At 45.8% G+C, this 21,400-nt stretch overlaps 1 protein-coding gene across 2 annotated transcripts in view; it reads left to right on the forward strand.

The window, feature by feature from the left end:
* The window catches only part of LOC139387198 (solute carrier family 39 member 6), a 33,374-nt gene that overhangs the window by 8,873 nt on the left and 3,101 nt on the right, over window positions 1–21,400 (forward strand). Inside the window, exons 2-12 of one of the 2 annotated variants that reach the window (XM_071133265.1) lie at window positions 753–960; window positions 3,511–4,147; window positions 4,476–4,632; window positions 6,422–6,529; window positions 6,813–6,982; window positions 7,312–7,500; window positions 17,276–17,360; window positions 17,907–18,302; window positions 18,735–18,815; window positions 18,924–18,947; window positions 19,342–19,532. In XM_071133265.1, coding sequence (XP_070989366.1) covers window positions 758–960; window positions 3,511–4,147; window positions 4,476–4,632; window positions 6,422–6,529; window positions 6,813–6,982; window positions 7,312–7,500; window positions 17,276–17,360; window positions 17,907–18,302; window positions 18,735–18,815; window positions 18,924–18,947; window positions 19,342–19,532 — 2,241 coding nt within the window. In that variant the 5' untranslated portion in view covers window positions 753–757. The remainder of the gene's footprint in view (window positions 1–752; window positions 961–3,510; window positions 4,148–4,475; window positions 4,633–6,421; window positions 6,530–6,812; window positions 6,983–7,311; window positions 7,501–17,275; window positions 17,361–17,906; window positions 18,303–18,734; window positions 18,816–18,923; window positions 18,948–19,341; window positions 19,533–21,400) is intronic. The other variant, XM_071133266.1, reaches the window with a different exon arrangement.

Genomic DNA, 21,400 nt, shown 5'->3' on the forward strand with positions numbered 1-21,400 from the left:
ATGGTCTGGGCAGTGTGTCACAGCATCATTGGACTGAGCTTGTTGCAAGCTATCTCAACGCTGTGCGTTACAGGGAAGATATCCTCTTCCCTCGTGGTACCCTTCCTGCTGGCTCATCCTGACATGACCCTCCAGCATGACAATGCCACCAGCCATACTGCTCGTTCTGTTCGTGATTTCCTGCAAGACAGGAATGTCAAGTGTTCTGCCATGGCCAATCCCATTGAGCATGTCCGGGACCTGTTGGATCGGAGGGTGAGGGCTTGGGCCATTCCCCCCCCCAGAATTGTCCGGAAACTTGCAGTGGCTTTGGTGGAAGAGTGGGGTAACATCTCACAGCAAGAACTGGCAAATCTGGTGCAATCCATGAGGAGGAGATGCACTGCAGTACTTATTGCAGCTGGTGGCCACACCAGATACTGACTGTTACTTTTGATTTTGACCCCCCCCCCCCCCCCCCTGTTCAGGGACACATTATTCAATTTCTGTTAGTTACTAATCTGTGGAACTTGTTGAATCTTATGTTCATACAAATATTTACACATGTTAAGTTTGCTGAAAATAAACACAGTTGACAGTGAGAGGACGTTTCTTTTTTTTGCTGAGTTTATTTGAGCCTGCATAATTTGGGTCGGCACGACAGTGTGCACATGGTATCGGTCATAGCTACCGAAACGGCTTGCATTTGCAGGACTATTTGAGCAATCAACTGACCTATGACCATGTTCCATTTGATTCACTTTTCCATGTAGAGGGAATGGCAACGAGGAGGTGGGCAGCAGCTGCCCTGGCAGTGCTGGGTCTTGCTATGTGTTGGCCCTGCTCTACTGGGGACACTGGTCCAGAGTGCACTCGTGTCACTGGGGAGACTGGTAAAAGTGGCAGTGAGTTTCTGTCCACTATCGACACCCAGATGGCAGAACAGACCCAGCGGCAGCACCTGGAAGCTCTCTTCGACAGGTAAATCCTTCAAGTGGAGTTCCAGTCTCCTTTTTCACCTTTTTTAACACCTGACTTAACTTAAGGCACATCTCAATAGGTAGTCTAGGTAAGTCATGACCTCAAATACAATTTTTATTTGAAACATGTTTAGTCTACAGCGGTTGTTTACGAACAGTGAAATGCTTACTTACTGGCCCTTCCCAACAATGCAGAGAGAAAATGGAAAACTAATAAATACACTCACTAACGATTACTTGACTATATACACAGGGTACATGCAGAATCGCTGTGCAGTGGTACGAAGTACTTGAGGTAGATATGTACATATAACTAGTAATTAAGTGACTAGGCAACAAGATACACTACTGTTTATAATCTATGTGATGAGTCAAAGTTAGTGCAAAACTGGTCAATGCAGGTAGTCCAGGTAGCTATTTGGATAACTATTTAACTTACTATTTAGCCGTCTTAATGGCTTGGGGGTGGAAGCTGGTAAGGATCCTGTTGGTTTCAGACTTGGTGCATCGGTACCGCATGCCATGCGGTAGCAGAGAGAACAGTCTATGACTTGGGTGGCTGAAGTAAATTTTTAGAGCCTTCCTCTGACACTGCCTGGTATAGAGGTCCTGGATGGCAGGGAGCCCAACCCCAGTGATGTACTGGGCTGTACACACTACCTTCTGTACCGCCTTGGCATTGGATGCGAAGCGGTTGCCATACCAAGAGGTGATGCAGCCAGTCAAGATGCTGTCAATGGTGCAGCTGTAGAATTATTTTGAGGATTTGAGGGCCTATGCTAAAACTTGTCAGTGTCCTGAAGGGGAAGAGGCATTGTCGTGCCCTCTTCACAACTGTGTGTGTGTGTGGACTATGATAGATCCTTAGTGATGTGGATACAGAGGAAATTGGTGCTCTTGACCCCTCATGCTCGGCCTTCCGTTTCCTGTAGTCCACAATCAGCTCCTTTGTCTTGCTGACGTAGAGGTTGTCGTCCTGGTACTACACTGACAGGTCTCTGACGGCCTCGCTATAGGCAGTCTCATCGTTTTCGGTGTCCAGGCCTACCACCGTCGTGTCATCAGCAAACCTAATGACGGTGTTGGAGTCGTGCCTGCCGACGCAGTTGTGGGTGAACAGGGAGTACAGGAGGGGACTAAGCACCCAACCCACCAACCATGTTGAGGGGTCAGTGTGGCAGATGTGTTGTTGCCTACCTTCACTGCCTGGACGTCGCCCGTCAGGAAGTCCAGGATCCAGTTGCAAAGGGAGGTGTTCAGTCTAGAGGTCTTCCAAAATGGACCTGGGGCTTTCCCACCCAAACCCGGTATGCACAATTTATTTTAGATATATATGATTGACTGGTTCCGAATGTGCCCGAGGACAACTATACCCGTTCTGTATAGACCTGGTCGAATCCAGACCTGGTCCAATCCAAGTGAGGGAAGCAGCAGAAAATATACAGTATATTTTTAAGCTACTTCATTAACCGTAGCTGATACAGAATGAGAGGGAGAGGGGCTGTACTGTGACGCAGGGAGGGCGAGAAGAGACTTCAACCAAGCCGACTTGCTCTATAGCCATGGCAGCTATTAGTCTACTGTTATTTATCATAAAATATGATTACGTAGTACCTGTCTTGACTGCATTAAACTAGGAGAAGCTAGTTAACGTTAGCTAGCTAGGCTAATTCAGGCTTCAGTGCATGCACTTTCTTATCCTACAGTTACAATTCTGAATGGAGTGGTTGTTATTTGTAAGTAGCAAGCAGTCTACCTGTTGGCTCTTGGTCCTTGTAGCCTATCCTTCTCCTTTTAATTATGTCATTTTAATTCCATCTTCCATTGATTAGGCCTAACTTTTGCCACACACGGAGGCTCTTGACTGTAGCCTGTTGCCGCTTTGACTTATGATTTTCCAGCAACAACAACAAGGTACACGCGCACACTTTACTCTTGTGGAAAGCCAGAGCAGCAGCATGCGTTGTGCAATTTCTCTCTCTACTGCAGCAGTCACGTTTGGATCTGTACTGGTCCTTCCGGACCACTCAGTTAAAATTACACACACCAAAACCTGTTCTAATCAGATCTGACCCAGAACTGTGACATTACTTAGAATTCTGGATCCGGCTCGCGTTTCAGATATTTGGGTACGGGTGGATCTGAGAAGACCTGTAGTTCAGTTCTTGGGAACAGGAACTGTGGTGATCTGCTTGAAACATGTAGGTATTACAGACTGGGTCAGGGAGGGGTTGAAAAATTCAGTGAAGACACTTGCCAAGCTGGTCAGTGCATTCTCTGAGTATGCGTCCTGGTAGTCTGTCTGGCCCTGCGGCCTTGTGAATGTTGACCTGTTTAAAGGTCAACTTCTTGAAGGTTGCAGTTGTTAAAAAAAGAGAAAAAAAACTTTGCTCAAAACCTTTTTCTGGTCTATATGCACACCTTGAGTGTGTTTAATAGGGTATAATATAGCTATTTTGTTTTATTCACGTTCTGAATGTGTGAACTGTGTACAAAGGTGATGAGAATCAGCTGCATAATGCCTAAATATACATTATTTGAAATTGTACAGGTATGGGGAGAATGGCACCATTTCGCTGGCAGGCCTGAAGCGGCTGTTGGAAAACGTGGGACTCGACCGAATACGAAAGGTCATGGTGCAACACCATGAACAACCCGTGGACGACGGAGCGGAGGGGCATCGGCATGGACACCACAACCACCACCGTAACCACCAACACGAGGACGGCCACAATGGCACACACCGTCAAAAGCACTCCCACCGCCCCCCCATTGAGCCCAAAAAGGTTCCCGAGACCCCCAAGGTGCCCAAAGTAGATGACCCTGTCCTGGGGAAGAAAGTGGAGAATTCAGATGCCCACCATAACCTCTATGTGAAGAAAACCACCGCAGCGCAGGAGATTAGCACCACCACTGAGGCAGTGCGCAGTAGGCGGGAAGCCCCCACTGCTAGTCTGACCACTGTCATACTGGTCAGCAACTCTCTGGGGGCTGAGAACCAAACGCAGCCACCCATGGTCAGGCAGAAGGGCTCGGATAACCAGCACTTATATGACCACGATAATGACCATAATGATCACAACCATGATCATGAACACAGTCATGAAGAACACAGTCATGATGACCACAGCCATGGTCAGGACAGCCTCCACAACCAGAGCCAAGATCACATACAGGAGAAAGCAGAGGTATGATTTGGGCAGCAATGTGACATTCGGGGTGTTTGATATTCAAACCACACAAACATTCTCATACTCATAATTCCGATTGCACGTACCACTTTGACATTTGTCATTGTATATGACAAATGTTTCTCCCATATTTAGGTGTCTGAACTCAATTCTGTCTTTGTTATTTCATTGTCCCATATTCAGAACTTTTTTCTAATTGGGTTCTCTCTCTCATATCTTTGTCAAAACAAATCATCAAGCTATATATGTACTGTATGTGCTTGCTTCATATTTAGTTTGTGTATTTGGTCACATGCATAATTTGTATCGTCGTTGTATATTTTAGTGTTTGAATGCCTCCAGTATCCTGTCGTCCCATGGAATGGCCAAAGGGCCCCTGTCTCTCAGTGACTTCAGCTACCTCTGTCCTGCCCTTCTCAACCAGATCGATGCCAAGTCCTGCATACTGCACGGCAACCAAACACCCCAGCATGTCAACAAAGGTATGATTATGGCTCTTTCGCAATTGATCGAAAAAGATCGGACCTCTCCCCACTTCTTCTCTACATTTCATTGCACTGATCTGAAACAACTGACCAGGGGCCCGGTTTCCCAAAAGCATCTTAAGGCTAATGTCATGGTTAAAACCTTCATAGGAGCTTTGTTAAATATCCAAGCTGTTTACCATAACCATTGTTATTTATGTTGCACTTGAAAACGCTTGTAATCTAACGCCTAGCTCAGACCACTCATCGAAAAGCTAAATGTGTCTTTAGATGCTTTTTTTTATGCCCTCCCGCCTTACTTAATACACAAGAGCTCCGCTAAACAGAATACATAGTTGATCTGTCTCTGACCACCGATAACTTCAGAACAAAAGTTGACTACAAATATGAAGTTGACAATGTCTTTGCAATTTGATACAGAGAAGTGATGTATAAAAAGATGCTTCAAATGGAAACCGAGATGACTGCATTAACATCTAAACAGTAGGCTATAGGTGTTTTCAATAGAGTTCTATTTTGCTACATGTATGCTACTGTCTGTAATTTCTTTCAATATATTTCATGATGTGTAGCCTAACGTGCGCAATGATGTGCCAAATCAGTTTTTTTTTTTTTGTGAATTTTTATTGGGTAAGCATTAGAATAAGCCACCCCTCAATATTTGCAGCCGTAGTTGGTGATATCTCTGGAGCTGATCCGTCGTCAGTATTGTGAAATAATTATTTTTTGAAGGAAATATTTGAATGGAGAAAGCTGATCCCGTCAGTATCGACAAACTCCGACTTTAGTCGGAGCAAACAGACTCCCTTAGTGACCGCTCTATCTGTGTGATGTTTTGCGAAACGCATGTTACATCTTCAGCTGTTGTAGTAAAAATGCATCGTTAAAACACTTGTAAGCCTAAGTTCCATCGCTATTGGGAAACCGGGTCCAGGTCAAAGCCAGCCTTACTATGTGCTGTATTGATTTCACCTGTCAGGTCTTTTCCAATCAGTGCTTGTTGAAGGGCAGAGGATGGATTTCAAAACCATATCGACAGAGCCTGTATCTCCTCTTACAGATAGTGTAGTCAACTTACACTGTCTAGCCAGAAAGTAATAAAAACATGGGATCCACTTGCTAATCTAGTGGGAGTCTCTGGTAGGTGCTTTGGAATATATAATATGATACCTGTGCTCGCATAATGCAATAATTGTTTGAAGTGCCAATGTTTGAGTCAACCAATCTTTGTCAGAACAAAAGGGTAACTGTGAGTGAGCAGTGTGCAGGAATCTCTTCTTTTTTCCCCCTTTTTTTTAACACTATCCTCGGTTTATTCAGCTTGCAGACAACAATGAAATGTAATGTAATTATAGCTGCTTTGATTGAATTTCATGGCAAGTCAGTTGGACACTCAAGTACCAATCAAGTGGCCGAGGTCTCTTGATTTTGACCTTGAGTTTCACGTGTGTTGGTACATTTAGATAAATATTAACTGCAAGATTGATATTAGGATAGTAGTGCATACTGTAATCTGCACATGCTCCATTTTCTGGTCTGAAGAGTATGGTTCCTCTTTTGGCTTGCCTTAAAGGCACAATCTGTTACTTTTATATTCAGCCAAAGTGCTTCTTCTGAACTGGTTAATGAAGTCAGATTGTGCCTGGACAATAATGACATTTTGAAGAATATGTCACTCACTACAGCATAATGTAAAGAAAAATGATTAAAAACTATTAAGCATATTCATTTTTAGCAATGCCTTATATGCATTAATCACATGTTTATTTTTTTTTATGCCTTCCAGTTCACAAGCATAATAATCCCCATCACCATGGTCATCACAACCATGATCACACTCACGAGGACCATCAAGTGAATGAAAACAACAAGAAAGTAGGCTCAATTCAAGCAGGTAAGAACTACCGTATTTTGCGCCGGGTAAATTTTCAGTATGGTGTCCTCCTTCGTATTCTGCCTCTCCAAATCTGTGGTAGATAAGATGAATCTATTAGTTGTCATTAAATGTCTTTCACTGTGCTAATTTCATTCCATTACACCAGTTTGTCTATTATACTTTTGGGGGACATTTTGCTTGAGCAATTAGCAGTGTGCTAAAATGTCACCATTTCACTTGCATCAATGAACCTTTTTAATCAAAAACTGGATCTGTGCATGTATTTGTATGTGTGTTCTAGCGTGGGCCGGTGGCTTTGTCTCCATCACCATCATCAGCCTGCTGTCCTTGGCTGGCGTGGTGCTCATCCCGTTGATGAACCGGGTCTTCTTCAAGTTCCTGCTCAGCTTCCTGGTGGCGCTGGCTGTGGGCACGCTGAGCGGAGACGCCTTCCTGCACCTCATACCCCACGTGAGTCACACTAGATGACTGCTTTGGAGCACTACATATTAGGGCAGAACATGGGGGTTGTTTCTAAAAGCTAAACATGATGCTTGGTCAGTGACTGGCCAGTTAATCATAGTGAGCTGGACTTAAGTCAAGATTGCCATGAATCAGAAAAAAGTCACAATGATTGGTTACATTAGTTTTAGCTTGCCTTCACTTTAGGACCAATTTGAATGGTCTGTACAAAAACTGCCCGCCCGGTGCTCTGGTGAGCTAAAACAAATGCACCTATTGCTTCCTATACTTCAGTCACACTCCCTCATAAATTCCCATATCCTCCTCTACCCCACCAGTCTCAGGGGGGCCACCACCATCCGCACTCTGTGAACAAGACATCAGGGCACGGTCTCCACGGGGAGGAGGAAGAGGACCATAACCTGGACGGGGTGTGGAAGGGGTTGACGGCCCTGGGCGGAGTCTACTTCATGTTCCTCATCGAGCACTTCCTCACACTGGGCAAAATGTACAAGGACAAACAGAAGGTCGGGGGTTTCTTCGAGGATTGGCTTCTATTGTGTCGAATGTAGTTTTATTCATTTTTTGATCATTCAGTTTGGAAACATAGGTGTGAATTTATTTGAGGGAGACACTGACTGACTGAGGGAGACACTGACTGACTGAGGGAGACACTGACTGACTGAGGGAGACACTGACTGACTGAGGGAGACACTGACTGACTGAGGGAGACACTGACTGACTGAGGGAGACACTGACTGACTGAGGGAGACACTGACTGACTGAGGGAGACACTGACTGACTGAGGGAGACACTGACTGACTGAGGGAGACACTGACTGACTGAGGGAGACACTGACTGACTGAGGGAGACACTGACTGACTGAGGGAGACACTGACTGACTGAGGGAGACACTGACTGACTGAGGAAGACACTGACTGACTGAGGGAGACACTGACTGACTGAGGGAGACACTGACTGACTGACTGACTGACTGAGGGAGACACTGACTGACTGACTGACTGAGGGAGACACTGACTGACTGACTGGCTGAGGGAGACACTGACTGACTGACTGGCTGAGGGAGACACTGACTGGCTGAGGGAGACACTGACTGGCTGAGGGAGACACTGACTGGCTGAGGGAGACACTGACTGGCTGAGGGAGACACTGACTGGCTGAGGGAGACACTGACTGACTGACTGGCTGAGGGAGACACTGACTGACTGACTGGCTGAGGGAGACACTGACTGACTGACTGGCTGAGGGAGACACTGACTGACTGACTGGCTGAGGGAGACACTGACTGACTGACTGGCTGAGGGAGACACTGACTGACTGAGGGAGACACTGACTGACTGACTGACTGACTGAGACACTGACTGACTGAGGGAGACACTGACTGACTGAGGGAGACACTGACTGACTGACTGACTGAGGGAGACACTGACTGACTGACTGACTGACTGAGGGAGACACTGACTGACTGACTGACTGAGGGAGACACTGACTGACTGAGGGAGACACTGACTGACTGACTGAGGGAGACACTGACTGACTGACTGACTGACTGACTGACTGAGGGAGACACTGACTGACTGACTGACTGAGGGAGACACTGACTGACTGAGGGAGACACTGACTGACTGAGGGAGACACTGACTGACTGAGGGAGACACTGACTGACTGAGGGAGACACTGACTGACTGACTGACTGACTGACTGACTGAGGGAGACACTGACTGACTGAGACACTGACTGACTGAGGGATACACTGACTGACTGAGGGAGACACTGACTGACTGAGGGAGACACTGACTGACTGAGGGAGACACTGACTGACTGACTGACTGACGGAGACACTGACTGACTGAGGGAGACACTGACTGACTGACTGACTGAGGGAGACACTGACTGTCTGACTGACTGAGGGAGACACTGACTGACTGACTGACTGAGGGAGACACTGACTGACTGACTGACTGAGGGAGACACTGACTGACTGAGGGAGACACTGACTGAGGGAGACACTGACTGAGGGAGACACTGACTGACTGAGGGAGACACTGACTGACTGAGGGAGACACTGACTAACTGAGGGAGACACTGACTGACTGAGGGAGACACTGACTGACTGAGGGAGACACTGACTGACTGAGGGAGACACTGACTGACTGAGGGAGACACTGATTGACTGAGGGAGACACTGATTGACTGAGGGAGACACTGACTGACTGATTGACTGAGGGAGACACTGACTGACTGACTGACTGACTGAGGGAGACACTGACTGACTGACTGAGGGAGACACTGACTGACTGACTGACTGAGGGAGACACTGATTGACTGAGGGAGACACTGATTGACTGAGGGAGACACTGATTGACTGAGGGAGACACTGATTGACTGAGGGAGACACTGATTGACTGAGGGAGACACTGACTGACTGAGGGAGACACTGACTGACTGAGGGAGACACTGACTGACTGACTGACTGACTGACTGAGGGAGACACTGACTGACTGAGGGAGACACTGATTGACTGAGGGAGACACTGACTGACTGACTGACTGAGGGAGACACTGACTGACTGACTGACTGAGGGAGACACTGACTGACTGACTGACTGAGGGAGACACTGACTGACTGAGGGAGACACTGACTGACTGAGGGAGACACTGACTGACTGAGGGAGACACTGACTGACTGAGGGAGACACTGACTGACTGAGGGAGACACTGACTGACTGAGGGAGACACTGACTGACTGAGGGAGACACTGATTGACTGAGGGAGACACTGATTGACTGAGGGAGACACTGATTGACTGAGGGAGACACTGACTGACTGACTGACTGAGGGAGACACTGACTGACTGACTGACTGACTGACTGAGACACTGACTGACTGACTGACTGACTGAGGGAGACACTGACTGACTGAGGGAGACACTGACTGACTGACTGACTGAGGGAGACACTGACTGACTGACTGACTGAGGGAGACACTGACTGACTGACTGACTGAGGGAGACACTGACTGACTGACTGACTGAGGGAGACACTGACTGACTGAGGGAGACACTGACTGACTGAGGGAGACACTGACTGACTGAGGGAGACACTGACTGACTGAGGGAGACACTGACTGACTGAGGGAGACATTGACTGACTGACTGACTGAGGGAGACACTGACTGACTGAGGGAGACATTGACTGACTGACTGACTGACTGACTGAGGGAGACACTGACTGACTGACTGACTGAGGGAGACACTGACTGACTGAGGGAGACACTGATTGACTGAGGGAGACACTGACTGACTGAGGGAGACACTGACTGACTGAGGGAGACACTGACTGACTGAGGGAGACACTGACTGACTGACTGACTGACTGACTGACTGAGGGAGACACTGACTGACTGAGGGAGACACTGATTGACTGAGGGAGACACTGACTGACTGACTGACTGAGGGAGACACTGACTGACTGACTGACTGAGGGAGACACTGACTGACTGACTGACTGAGGGAGACACTGACTGACTGACTGACTGAGGGAGACACTGACTGACTGAGGGAGACACTGACTGACTGAGGGAGACACTGACTGACTGAGGGAGACACTGACTGACTGAGGGAGACACTGACTGACTGAGGGAGACACTGACTGACTGAGGGAGACACTGATTGACTGAGGGAGACACTGATTGACTGAGGGAGACACTGACTGACTGAGGGAGACACTGACTGACTGACTGACTGAGGGAGACACTGACTGACTGACTGACTGACTGACTGAGACACTGACTGACTGACTGACTGACTGAGGGAGACACTGACTGACTGAGGGAGACACTGACTGACTGACTGACTGAGGGAGACACTGACTGACTGACTGACTGACTGAGGGAGACACTGACTGACTGACTGACTGAGGGAGACACTGACTGACTGACTGACTGAGGGAGACACTGACTGACTGAGGGAGACACTGACTGACTGAGGGAGACACTGACTGACTGAGGGAGACACTGACTGACTGAGGGAGACATTGACTGACTGACTGACTGACTGAGGGAGACACTGACTGACTGAGGGAGACATTGACTGACTGACTGACTGACTGAGGGAGACACTGACTGACTGACTGACTGACTGACTGAGGGAGACACTGACTGACTGAGACACTGACTGACTGAGACACTGACTGACTGAGGGATACACTGACTGACTGAGGGAGACACTGACTGACTGAGGGAGACACTGACTGACTGACTGACTGAGGGAGACACTGACTGACTGACTGACTGACGGAGACACTGACTGACTGAGGGAGACACTGACTGACTGACTGACTGAGGGAGACACTGACTGACTGACTGACTGAGGGAGACACTGACTGTCTGAGGGAGACACTGATTGACTGAGGGAGACACTGATTGACTGAGGGAGACACTGATTGACTGAGGGAGACACTGATTGACTGAGGGAGACACTGATTGACTGAGGGAGACACTGACTGACTGAGGGAGACACTGACTGACTGACTGACTGACTGAGGGAGACACTGACTGACTGACTGACTGAGGGAGACACTGATTGACTGAGGGAGACACTGATTGACTGAGGGAGACACTGATTGACTGAGGGAGACACTGATTGACTGAGGGAGACACTGATTGACTGAGGGAGACACTGATTGACTGAGGGAGACACTGACTGACTGAGGGAGACACTGACTGACTGACTGAGGGAGACACTGACTGACTGACTGACTGACTGAGGGAGACACTGACTGACTGACTGAGGGAGACACTGACTGACTGACTGACTGACTGAGGGAGACACTGACTGACTGAGGGAGACACTGACTGACTGAGGGAGACACTGACTGACTGAGGGAGACACTGACTGACTGAGGGAGACACTGACTGACTGAGGGAGACACTGACTGACTGAGGGAGACACTGACTGACTGAGGGAGACACTGATTGACTGAGGGAGACACTGATTGACTGAGGGAGACACTGACTGACTGAGGGAGACACTGACTGACTGACTGACTGAGGGAGACACTGACTGACTGACTGACTGACTGACTGACTGACTGACTGACTGACTGAGGGAGACACTGACTGACTGACTGACTGACTGACTGACTGACTGAGGGAGACACTGACTGACTGACTGAGGGAGACACTGACTGACTGACTGAGACATACTTGATGAACCGAGACTGTCCTGTGTAATGATCCTTCTAATTAATCACATCTATGATTCTGACAAAGGATAAATGCTCACTAAGTGAGCATCATTACACAGGTGCACCTTGTGCTGTGGACAATAAAAGGCCATTAAAATGTGCAGTAAAACACAATGGCACGGATGTTTTTAATATTTTCAATATTTTTGCATTTGGAAAGCATTCAGACCCCTCGACTTTTTCCAAAATCTTGTTACGTTACAGCCTTATTCAATAATGGAATATATATATTTTTTTCCCTCATTCTACACACAATACCCCATAATTAAAACGCAAAAACAGTTTAAAAAACAACAACAATTTTAATTGTTGCAAATGTATAAATAAAACAACTCACATTTACATAAATATTCAGACCCCTTTACTCAGTACTTTGTTGAAGCACTTTTGGCAGCGATTACAGCCTAGAGTCTTCTTGGGTATGTCACTACAAGCTTGGCACACATTTTATTTGGGGATTTTCTCCTATTCTTCTATGCAGATTCTCTAAAGCTCTGTCAGGTTGAATGGGGTGAGTCACTGCACATCTGTTTTCAGGTCTCTCCAGAGATGTTCGATCAGGTTCAAGTCCGGGCTCTGGCTTGGCCACTCAAGGACATTCAGAGACTTGTCCCGAAGCCACTCTTGCGTTGTATTGGTGGTGTGCTTAGGGTCGTTGTTCTGTTGAAGGTGAACCTTCACCCCAGTCTGAGGTCCTGAGCACTCTGGAGCAAGTTTTCATCAAGGATCACTCTGTACTTTTGCTCTGTTCATCTTTCCCTCGATCCTGACTAGTCTCCCAGTCCCTGCCGCTGAAAATCATCCCCACAGCATGACCACCATGCTTCATTGTAGGGATGGTGCCAGGTTTCCTTTAGAAGTGACGCTTGGCATTCAGGCCAAGTTCAATCTTGTTTTTTTCCCAGACCAGAGTCTTGTTTCTCATGGTCTGAGAGTCCTTTAGGTGCCTTTTGCCAAACTCTAAGCGGGCGGTCATGCGCCTTTTTACTGAGGTGTGGCTTCAGTCTGGCCACTCTACCATAACGGCCTGATTGGTGGAGTGCTGCAGGGATGGTTGTCCATCTGGAAGGTTCCCCCATCTCCAAAGAAGAAACTCTGGAGCTCTGTCAGTGACCATCGGATTTTTGGTCACTGACCAAGGCCCTTCTCCCCCCGATTGCTCAGTTTGCATGTGCGGTCAGCTTCAGGAAGAGTCATGGTGGTTCCAAACTTCTTCCATTTTAAGAATGATGGAGGCTGTGTTCTTGGGGACCTTCAATGCTGCAGAAATCTTTTGGTACACATCCCCAGATCTGTGCTTCGACACAATCCTATCACCGAGATCTATGGGCAATTCCTTTGACCTCATGGCTTGGTTTTTGCTTTTTATTTAATCCATTTTAGAATAAGGTTGTAACGTTAAAAAATAATGTGAAAAAAGTCTAGGTGTTTGAATACTTTCTGAATGTGTGCGTACAAAGCATTAGGTACACCTTCCTAATATTGAGTTGCACCCCTGCTTTAGCACTCAGGACAACTTCAATTCATCCGGCAATGGACTCTACAAGGTGTCGGAAGTGTTCCACAGGGATTCTGGCCCATGTTGACTCCAATGCTTCCCACAGTTGGCTGGATGTCCTTTTGGTTGGTGGACCTTTCTTGATACACACTGGAAACTGTTGTGTGACAAACCCAGCACCTTTGCAGTTCTTGACACAAACCGGTGCGCCTGGCACATACTATCATACCCCGCTCAAGGGCACTTAAATATTTTGTCTTGCCCATTCACCCTCTGAATGGCACATACACAATCCATGTCTCAAGGCTTAAATTATTCTTTAACCTGTCTCCTCCCCTTCATCTACACTGATTTGAAATGGATTTAACAAATTACATCAATAAGGAATCATAGCTTTCACCTGGTCAGTGTCATGGAACGAGCGGGTGTTCTTAATATTTAGTACACTCAGTGTGTGTGTTTAACTATACAGTTGAAGTTTACATACATACACTCAGTTTTACACAATTCCTGACATTTAATCAAAGTAAAAATTCCCTGTCTTAGGTCAGTTAGGTTCACCACTTTATTTTAAGAATGTGAAATGTCAGAATAATAGTGATTTATTTCAGCTTTTATTTATTTTGTCACATTCCCAATGGGTCATAAGTGTACATACTCAGTTAGTATTTGGTAGCATTGCCTTTAAATGGTTAAATTTGGGTCAAATGTTTCGGGTAGCCTTCCACAATAAGTTGGTTGAATTTTGGCCCATTCCTCCTGACAGAGCTGGTGTAACTGAGTCAGGTTTGTAAGGCCTCCTTGCGCGCCCACACTTTTTCTATAGGATTGAGGTCAGGGCTTTGATGGCCACTCCAATACCTTGACTTTGTTGTCCTTAAGCCATTTTGCCACAACTTTGGAAGTATGTTCCTACCTCATGATGCCACCTATTTTGTGAAGTGCACCAGTCCCTCCTGCAGCAAAGCACCCCCACAACATGATGCTGCCACCCCCGTGCTTCACGGTTGGGATGGTGTTCTTCGGCTTGCAAGCCTGCCCCTTTTTCTTCCAAACATAACGATGGTAATTATGGCCAAACAGTTCTATTTTTGTTTCATCAGACCAGAGGACATTTCTCCAAAAAGTACAATCTTTGTCCCCATGTGCAGTTGAAAACCGTAGTCTGGCTTTTTTTATGGCGGTTTTTGAGCAGTGGATTCTTTCTTGCAGAGTGGCCTTTCAGATTATGTGGATATAGATACTTTTGTACCTGTTTCCTCCAGCGTCTTCACAAGGTCCTTTGCTGCTTGTTCTGGGATTTATTTGCACTTTTTCACACCAAAGTACATTCATCTCTAGGAGACAGAACTCCTTCCTGAGCGGTATGACGGCTGCGTGGTCCCACGGTGTTTATACTTGCGTACTATTGTTTGTACAGATGAACGTCGTACCTTCAGGCGTTTGGAAATTGCGCCCAAGGATGAACCAGACTTGTGGAGGTCTACACTTGTTTTTCTGAGGTCTTGGCTGATTTCGTTTGATTTTCCCATGATGTCAAGCAAAGAGGCACTGAGTTTGAAGGTAGGCCTTGAAATACATCCACAGGTACACCTCCAATTGACTCAAATTATGTCAATTAGCCTATCAGAAGCTTCTATAGCCATGACATAATTTTCTGGAATTTTCCAAGCTCTTTAAAGGCACAGTCAACTAGGTGTATGTAAGCTATGATCGATTACTGATGTGTCTTTATTAAATGGACTTGAATCAGTGTCGATCAGATATTCCCAAACTGGGATACGTGATGCCGTTGGGAGTACCCCAAATAAAAATGTGATTCTCGCCAATTCCACAAATGGTCCATATTTAGCCAAATGTAGCTGCTGCTGCTCATGTTGGTATCTGTATGGATCTGTAATGACAGGGAGACATAGTGGCGTGGTAACGCGCGTGCAAGCAGTTGCTCCACTTGGGTACACTGCAGTATCCACCGAGAGGCTCTTGCTGCCAGGGGAATGCCTTACCGCTTGAAAGACGTTTTGGACACAGTGAAAAATGGTTCACTTTAGTAAAGCAAGGCCCCTGAACTGTATTTTCTGCTCTTTGCAATGATATGGGCAGTGATCATGTAACGCTTTTACAACATACAGAAGTGCGCTGGTCATCAAGGGGCAAAGTATTGACTATATATATATATATATATATTATATATATATTTATTTTCATTGAGAGACGGGCTTAAAGATTTCTTTACTGACCATAATTTTCACTTGTCTGATCGCTTGCATGATGACGATTATCTCACATGACTGGCCTATCTGGGTGACGTTTTTTCTCGCCTGAATGAGCTGAATCTAGGATTACAGGGACTCTGTGCGGGACAAAATTGAGGCTGATTTAAGAAGTTGGAGCTCTTCTCTGTCTGCATTAACAACAACACATATGTCTTTCCAGCATTGTATGATACTTTTGTGTGCAAATGAACTCAAGCTTATGGACAATGTTAAATGTGATATATAGCGACGCACCTGAGTGAGTTGGGTGCGCAATTACGCAGGTACTTTCCCAAAATAGATGACACAAACAACTGGATTCGTTATCCCTTTCATGCCCTGCCTCCAGTCCACTTATCTGAACAAGAGAGCCTCATCAAAATTGTAACAAGCGGTTCTGTGAAAATGTTATTTAATCAGAAGCCACTGACAGATTTCTGGATAGGGCTGCGTTCAGAGTATCCTGCCTTGGTAAATCACGCTGTTAAGACACCGATGCCCTTTGCAACCACTACCTATGTGAGAGTGGATTCTCGGCCCTCACTTGCATGAACTAAATACAGGCACAGACTGTGTGGAAAATGATTTAAGACAGACTCTCAAACTCTATAAAAAGTTTGGGAGCCACTGGTCTAGATGAGGTGGAGGAGACAGGTTAACGAAGGATTGTTAAGCCTTTAGACAATTGAGACATGGCTTGTCTATGTGTGCCGTTCAGAGGGTAAAAGGGCTAGACAAAAGATTGAAGTGCCCTTTAACGGGCTATTGCAAGGGTGCAACTCAATATTAGGAAGGTGTTCTTAATGTTTGTGTGTGTGTTTAACTAACTATACTTGTGGTACTATACTTGTTTTACAAACTGGGGAACTTTTGTTAGTCTCCACACCGTGAAATGCTATTTCTAGGGGGTTTAGGGTTAGGAGCTAGGGTTGAGGTTAGGTAAAATAGGATTTTGAATGGGACTGAATTGTGTGTCCCCACAAGGTTAGTTATACAAGACGTGTGTGTGTGTGTGTACAGTATTTCTGCCGAGACTACATTTTAAATGGATAGTCAATTCCAATGAATGGGAGCAGCTAGCTTCTCATTGCTCTTATGCTAGTAGCAATGCCCCCTCACCCTTTTCACCACTGCTGAAAACAATCCTAGGGGAAATACCGTTGCAACTACATGGTTCCATCATTCAGCATCTTGTATTTCTTCTTTTAATTTCATGTATGTTGTGATCTGCAGTTACATAAATGTGATGATTATCTTTGTTCTTACCACTATTAACCAAACAGGTGAAGAAATATGACCAGAATGATGACAAGGTGGATCCTGAGAAACTACCGGGCCTGGAGGAGAATGACCTAAAGCCAATTGAAGGTCAATCTGAAAGAGATCGTCGAGGGTTGTGGAGACATTTAACAATGTGACATTCACTCTGTCTCAGTGTGTTAAAACACAGATGCAGAGACAAAGTTTGACTTCCTAGTTTTATAATCCTAACATTTATTGACAATGCATGCAACCAACTTCTACTTACTTTATTTTTATGAAGTCTATTTGACAGGGATAATGCACATTAATCAGCATTTATGTAATGCATGTGCCAGATTTGTCTCAAAGGCTAATTTCACCAGTAAGACATTGTCCTTGCGTCGGAACCCAGACAAAAAGACCAAAGGATTAACATTTTAAACGACCATATGTTGTGGGTTAGCAATTACTTTCGGAGCACATTGATGCTAGTGTTTGTGAGTTCGAATCCGACCCATGCAATTTCTAACACACACTGTCCGCCTAACTTTGTTTCTCTCGCTGTCTCTTTCCAATAAACATGAAAAATACAGAAATGAGTGAGAATTCCCACTCTTTAAAAAAACACAAAACAATTAACCCTGCCTTCTGTCGTGTCCATTTCCCCCAAAGATGTGAATACTAACGGAGGTGGCAACTTCGGCGACCACCACAGCGATGGGCTCCACCGAGTCAGTGAGGAGGAGGAGGTAATGCTGGCGCCCGCCACCTCACCCGAGGGCTACGCCTCCATGTCGGGCTCGGCTGCTGCCACCTACACAGCAGGGGACTGTGAGAACAAGTGCCACTCCCACTTCCACGACACGGTGGGCGAGGCAGACAACCTGCACCACCACCACCACGAATACCATCACATCCTGCACCACCACCACTCTCAGAACCACCATCCACACAGCCACTCGCATTCGTACTCGGAACAGCACTTCCAGCAGGCGGGTGTGGCCACGCTGGCCTGGATGGTTATCATGGGCGACGGGCTGCACAACTTCAGTGACGGCCTGGCCATCGGTGGGTTCACGTTTTAACTTGGCCTCAATACAAGGGGAAAGCGTCAGGTTGTTAATGCTGTTTAAGGTTTTGTTTTTCTTTTCAGCTATTTGAGGATGACCTAAATAAATTGACGAGGAGAGAAATTAGTTTGCGCTATTACAGAATCAATCAAATGTATTTATATAGCCCTTCTTACATCAGCTGATATCTCAAAGTGCTGTACAGAAACTTTATTTCTTAACGTTTTTGTAAAGGGGATACCTAGTCAGTTGCACAACTGAATGCATGCAACATAAATGTCTTCCACATTTAACGCAATCCCTCTGTGTCAGAGAGGTGCGGGGGGCTGCCTTAATCAACGTCCACATCATCGGAGCCCGGGGAGCAGTTGTTTTTGGGTTAACGGTCTTGCTCAAGGGTTATTTCATGTTTCTTAATGACTTATGACAGGGGCGGCGTTCACGGAAGGGCTGTCCAGTGGCCTCAGTACGTCGGTAGCCGTGTTCTGCCATGAACTGCCTCACGAGCTGGGTAAGACGAAACAGACTAGCCAATACTTACAGCTGTCATTTTAACTTGAGGCGGACACTTTTGATGTTGAATGAACACCCCCTCTTTTTTTTTCTTTTTTTTTAACAGTAGCTGTCAAAACTGCTTTCAAAGGTGTGGTTTTCCCCAATTGCATCAAAATGTTGTGCAATGACTGGGCTTTTGCATGTTTCTCTCCCTGTGGCAGTAGCACTTGCAATTTGAAAGCACTTCGAGGAATGTTTTGTTCTCTCAGAACGCACAACGACAAGCTGACCAATAGACAAGTTTGCTACTATGGGATTGTCTTCATAAATGTGGACAGCTTTAGCATCTTGAAAGTGCGCCTATTCAGAAATATTTTTCCGTCTTCCATATTTTTGGGGTTTGGCAACAATTTAACATTGGTGCAGTGCCGCTGCTAAAGGAATCTAGAAAATAACACTGCCTAGTGCGCTGCTAATTGAATTGTTGCATCTTTTTCTCCGTTCCATGTGTCCTAAAGCCTTGCATCCTTCCTCCCCCTTAGGTGACTTCGCTGTGCTGTTGAAGGCTGGCATGACAGTGCGACAGGCCATTCTCTACAACATGCTGTCTGCCATGATGGCGTACCTGGGCATGATCACGGGCATCCTCATTGGGCACTACGCTGACAACATCTGCATGTGGATCTTCGCCCTCACCGCCGGGCTCTTCATGTATGTTGCCCTGGTGGACATGGTAAGTCCCATGATTTGAACATTATTAACATGCATGTCTGTGTACTCGCAGGTTCTTGAAAGGACATTGTAATGAAGATGGTGTAGCTTTGTAAATGATAGCATTATTTGGCCATACTTTTTCAGTGTTTTGCACAGGCCATAGTCATATTCAGTAGGGGTGTAACGGTACATATTCGTACCGAACTGTTCATGTAGGGACCTCTGTACATAAATTATTTTTAATAAAAACTTTAGGTCTATAGGCTATGCCTACACTGCGTTGTGTGCCTCGAGTAAATCGGAGCTGAAAAAACAAACATTTCGGGCTATTCCGTTAAAACAACTAGAGCCTATGCTCACATAATGAAAATGTGGATCTTAATTGCTGCGTTTCAAACTTTCTTTTTTTGTAAGGCGCAGCCAGGAACTAGTTACAGTGGTGGAAAAAGTACCTAACTGGCATACTTAAGTAAAAGTAAAGATTCATTTTCTATTAATAAGGTCTCAAGTGAAAGTCACCCAGTGAAATACTACTTGAGTAAAAGTATTTGGGTTTTAAATATAAAAAACAACAATAGAAAGGTAAATGGTACTGTAAAAAATATACTTAAATATCAAGATGAAAAGTAAGAATAATTTCAAATTCCTTAAATTACGCAGACTAGATGGCACAATTGTCTGTTTTTTATTTATTTACGGATAGCCTGGTGTACACTCAGACAAACTAAGCATTTGTGTTTGAGTCTGCCAGATCAGAGGCAGTAGGAATGACCAGGGATGTTATCTTGATAAGTGTGTTAATTGGACCATTTTCTGTCCTGCTAAGCATTAAAAATGTAACTAGTACTTTTGGGTGTCAGAAAATGTTTGGAGTAAAAAGTACAAGTATTTTCTCTAGGACTGTAGGGAAGTAAAAGCAAAAGTTGACAAAAATATAAATAATAAACTACAGATATATTGGGGCAACAGGGTGCCTAAGAGCATTGGGCCAGTAACCGAAAGGTTGCTGGATCGAATCCCTGAGCTGACAAGGTAAAAATGTGTCGTTCTGCCCCTGAACAAGGCAGTTAATGATTGCCTACCGGGGAACAGTGGGTTGTAAATAAGAATTTGTTCTTAACTGACTTGCCTAGTTAAATAAATTTATAAAAAGTTGTACTTTCAAGTATTTTTACTTAAGCACTTTACACCACTGACTAGTTATGTACGATGGTGAATGGTGGGGTTGATAAACCTGGAGGATTCTCCATTCTCGTTATGTCCAGTTTGGGAACATTTTGGCTTCCCAGTAGATTACAATGGTGATGATGGACAGAGAGTATGTTGCCAATGCTCAACGAGAATAGCCCATTCAGCAGCCAACACCTCATGTTTACACATTCCTACCACCGGTGAAAAATAGCACAACTTCGTCTCCCCAGACAGAAGCCACTCCTCAGTAAAAAGGCACATGACAGCTTGCTTGGGGTTTACCAAAAGGCACCTAAAGACTTGCAGACGATGTGAAAGAAGATTCTCTGGTCTAACCAAGATTGAACTCGCCATGCATCACATCTGGAGGAAACCTGGCGCCATCCCTACGGTGAAGCACGGTGGTGGCAGCATCATGCTGTGGGGATGTTTTTCCGCGGCAGGGACTGGGAGTCAGTCAGGATCGAGGGAAAGATGAATGGCGCAAAGTACAGAGGGCTCCTTGATGAAAACCTGCTCCAGAAGACAGGACCTCAGACTGGGATAAAGGTTCACCTTCCAACAGGACAACAACCCTAAGCACACAGCCAAGACATTGCCGGAGTAGTCTCTGAATGTCCTTGAGTGGTCCAGCCAGAGCCTGGACTTGAACCCAATCTAGCATCTCTGGAGAGACCTGAAAATAGCTGTGCAGCG

This window comes from Oncorhynchus clarkii, chromosome 28 (assembly GCF_045791955.1).
Source record: "Oncorhynchus clarkii lewisi isolate Uvic-CL-2024 chromosome 28, UVic_Ocla_1.0, whole genome shotgun sequence".
In the NCBI taxonomy this organism is placed as follows: Eukaryota; Metazoa; Chordata; class Actinopteri; order Salmoniformes; family Salmonidae; genus Oncorhynchus; species Oncorhynchus clarkii.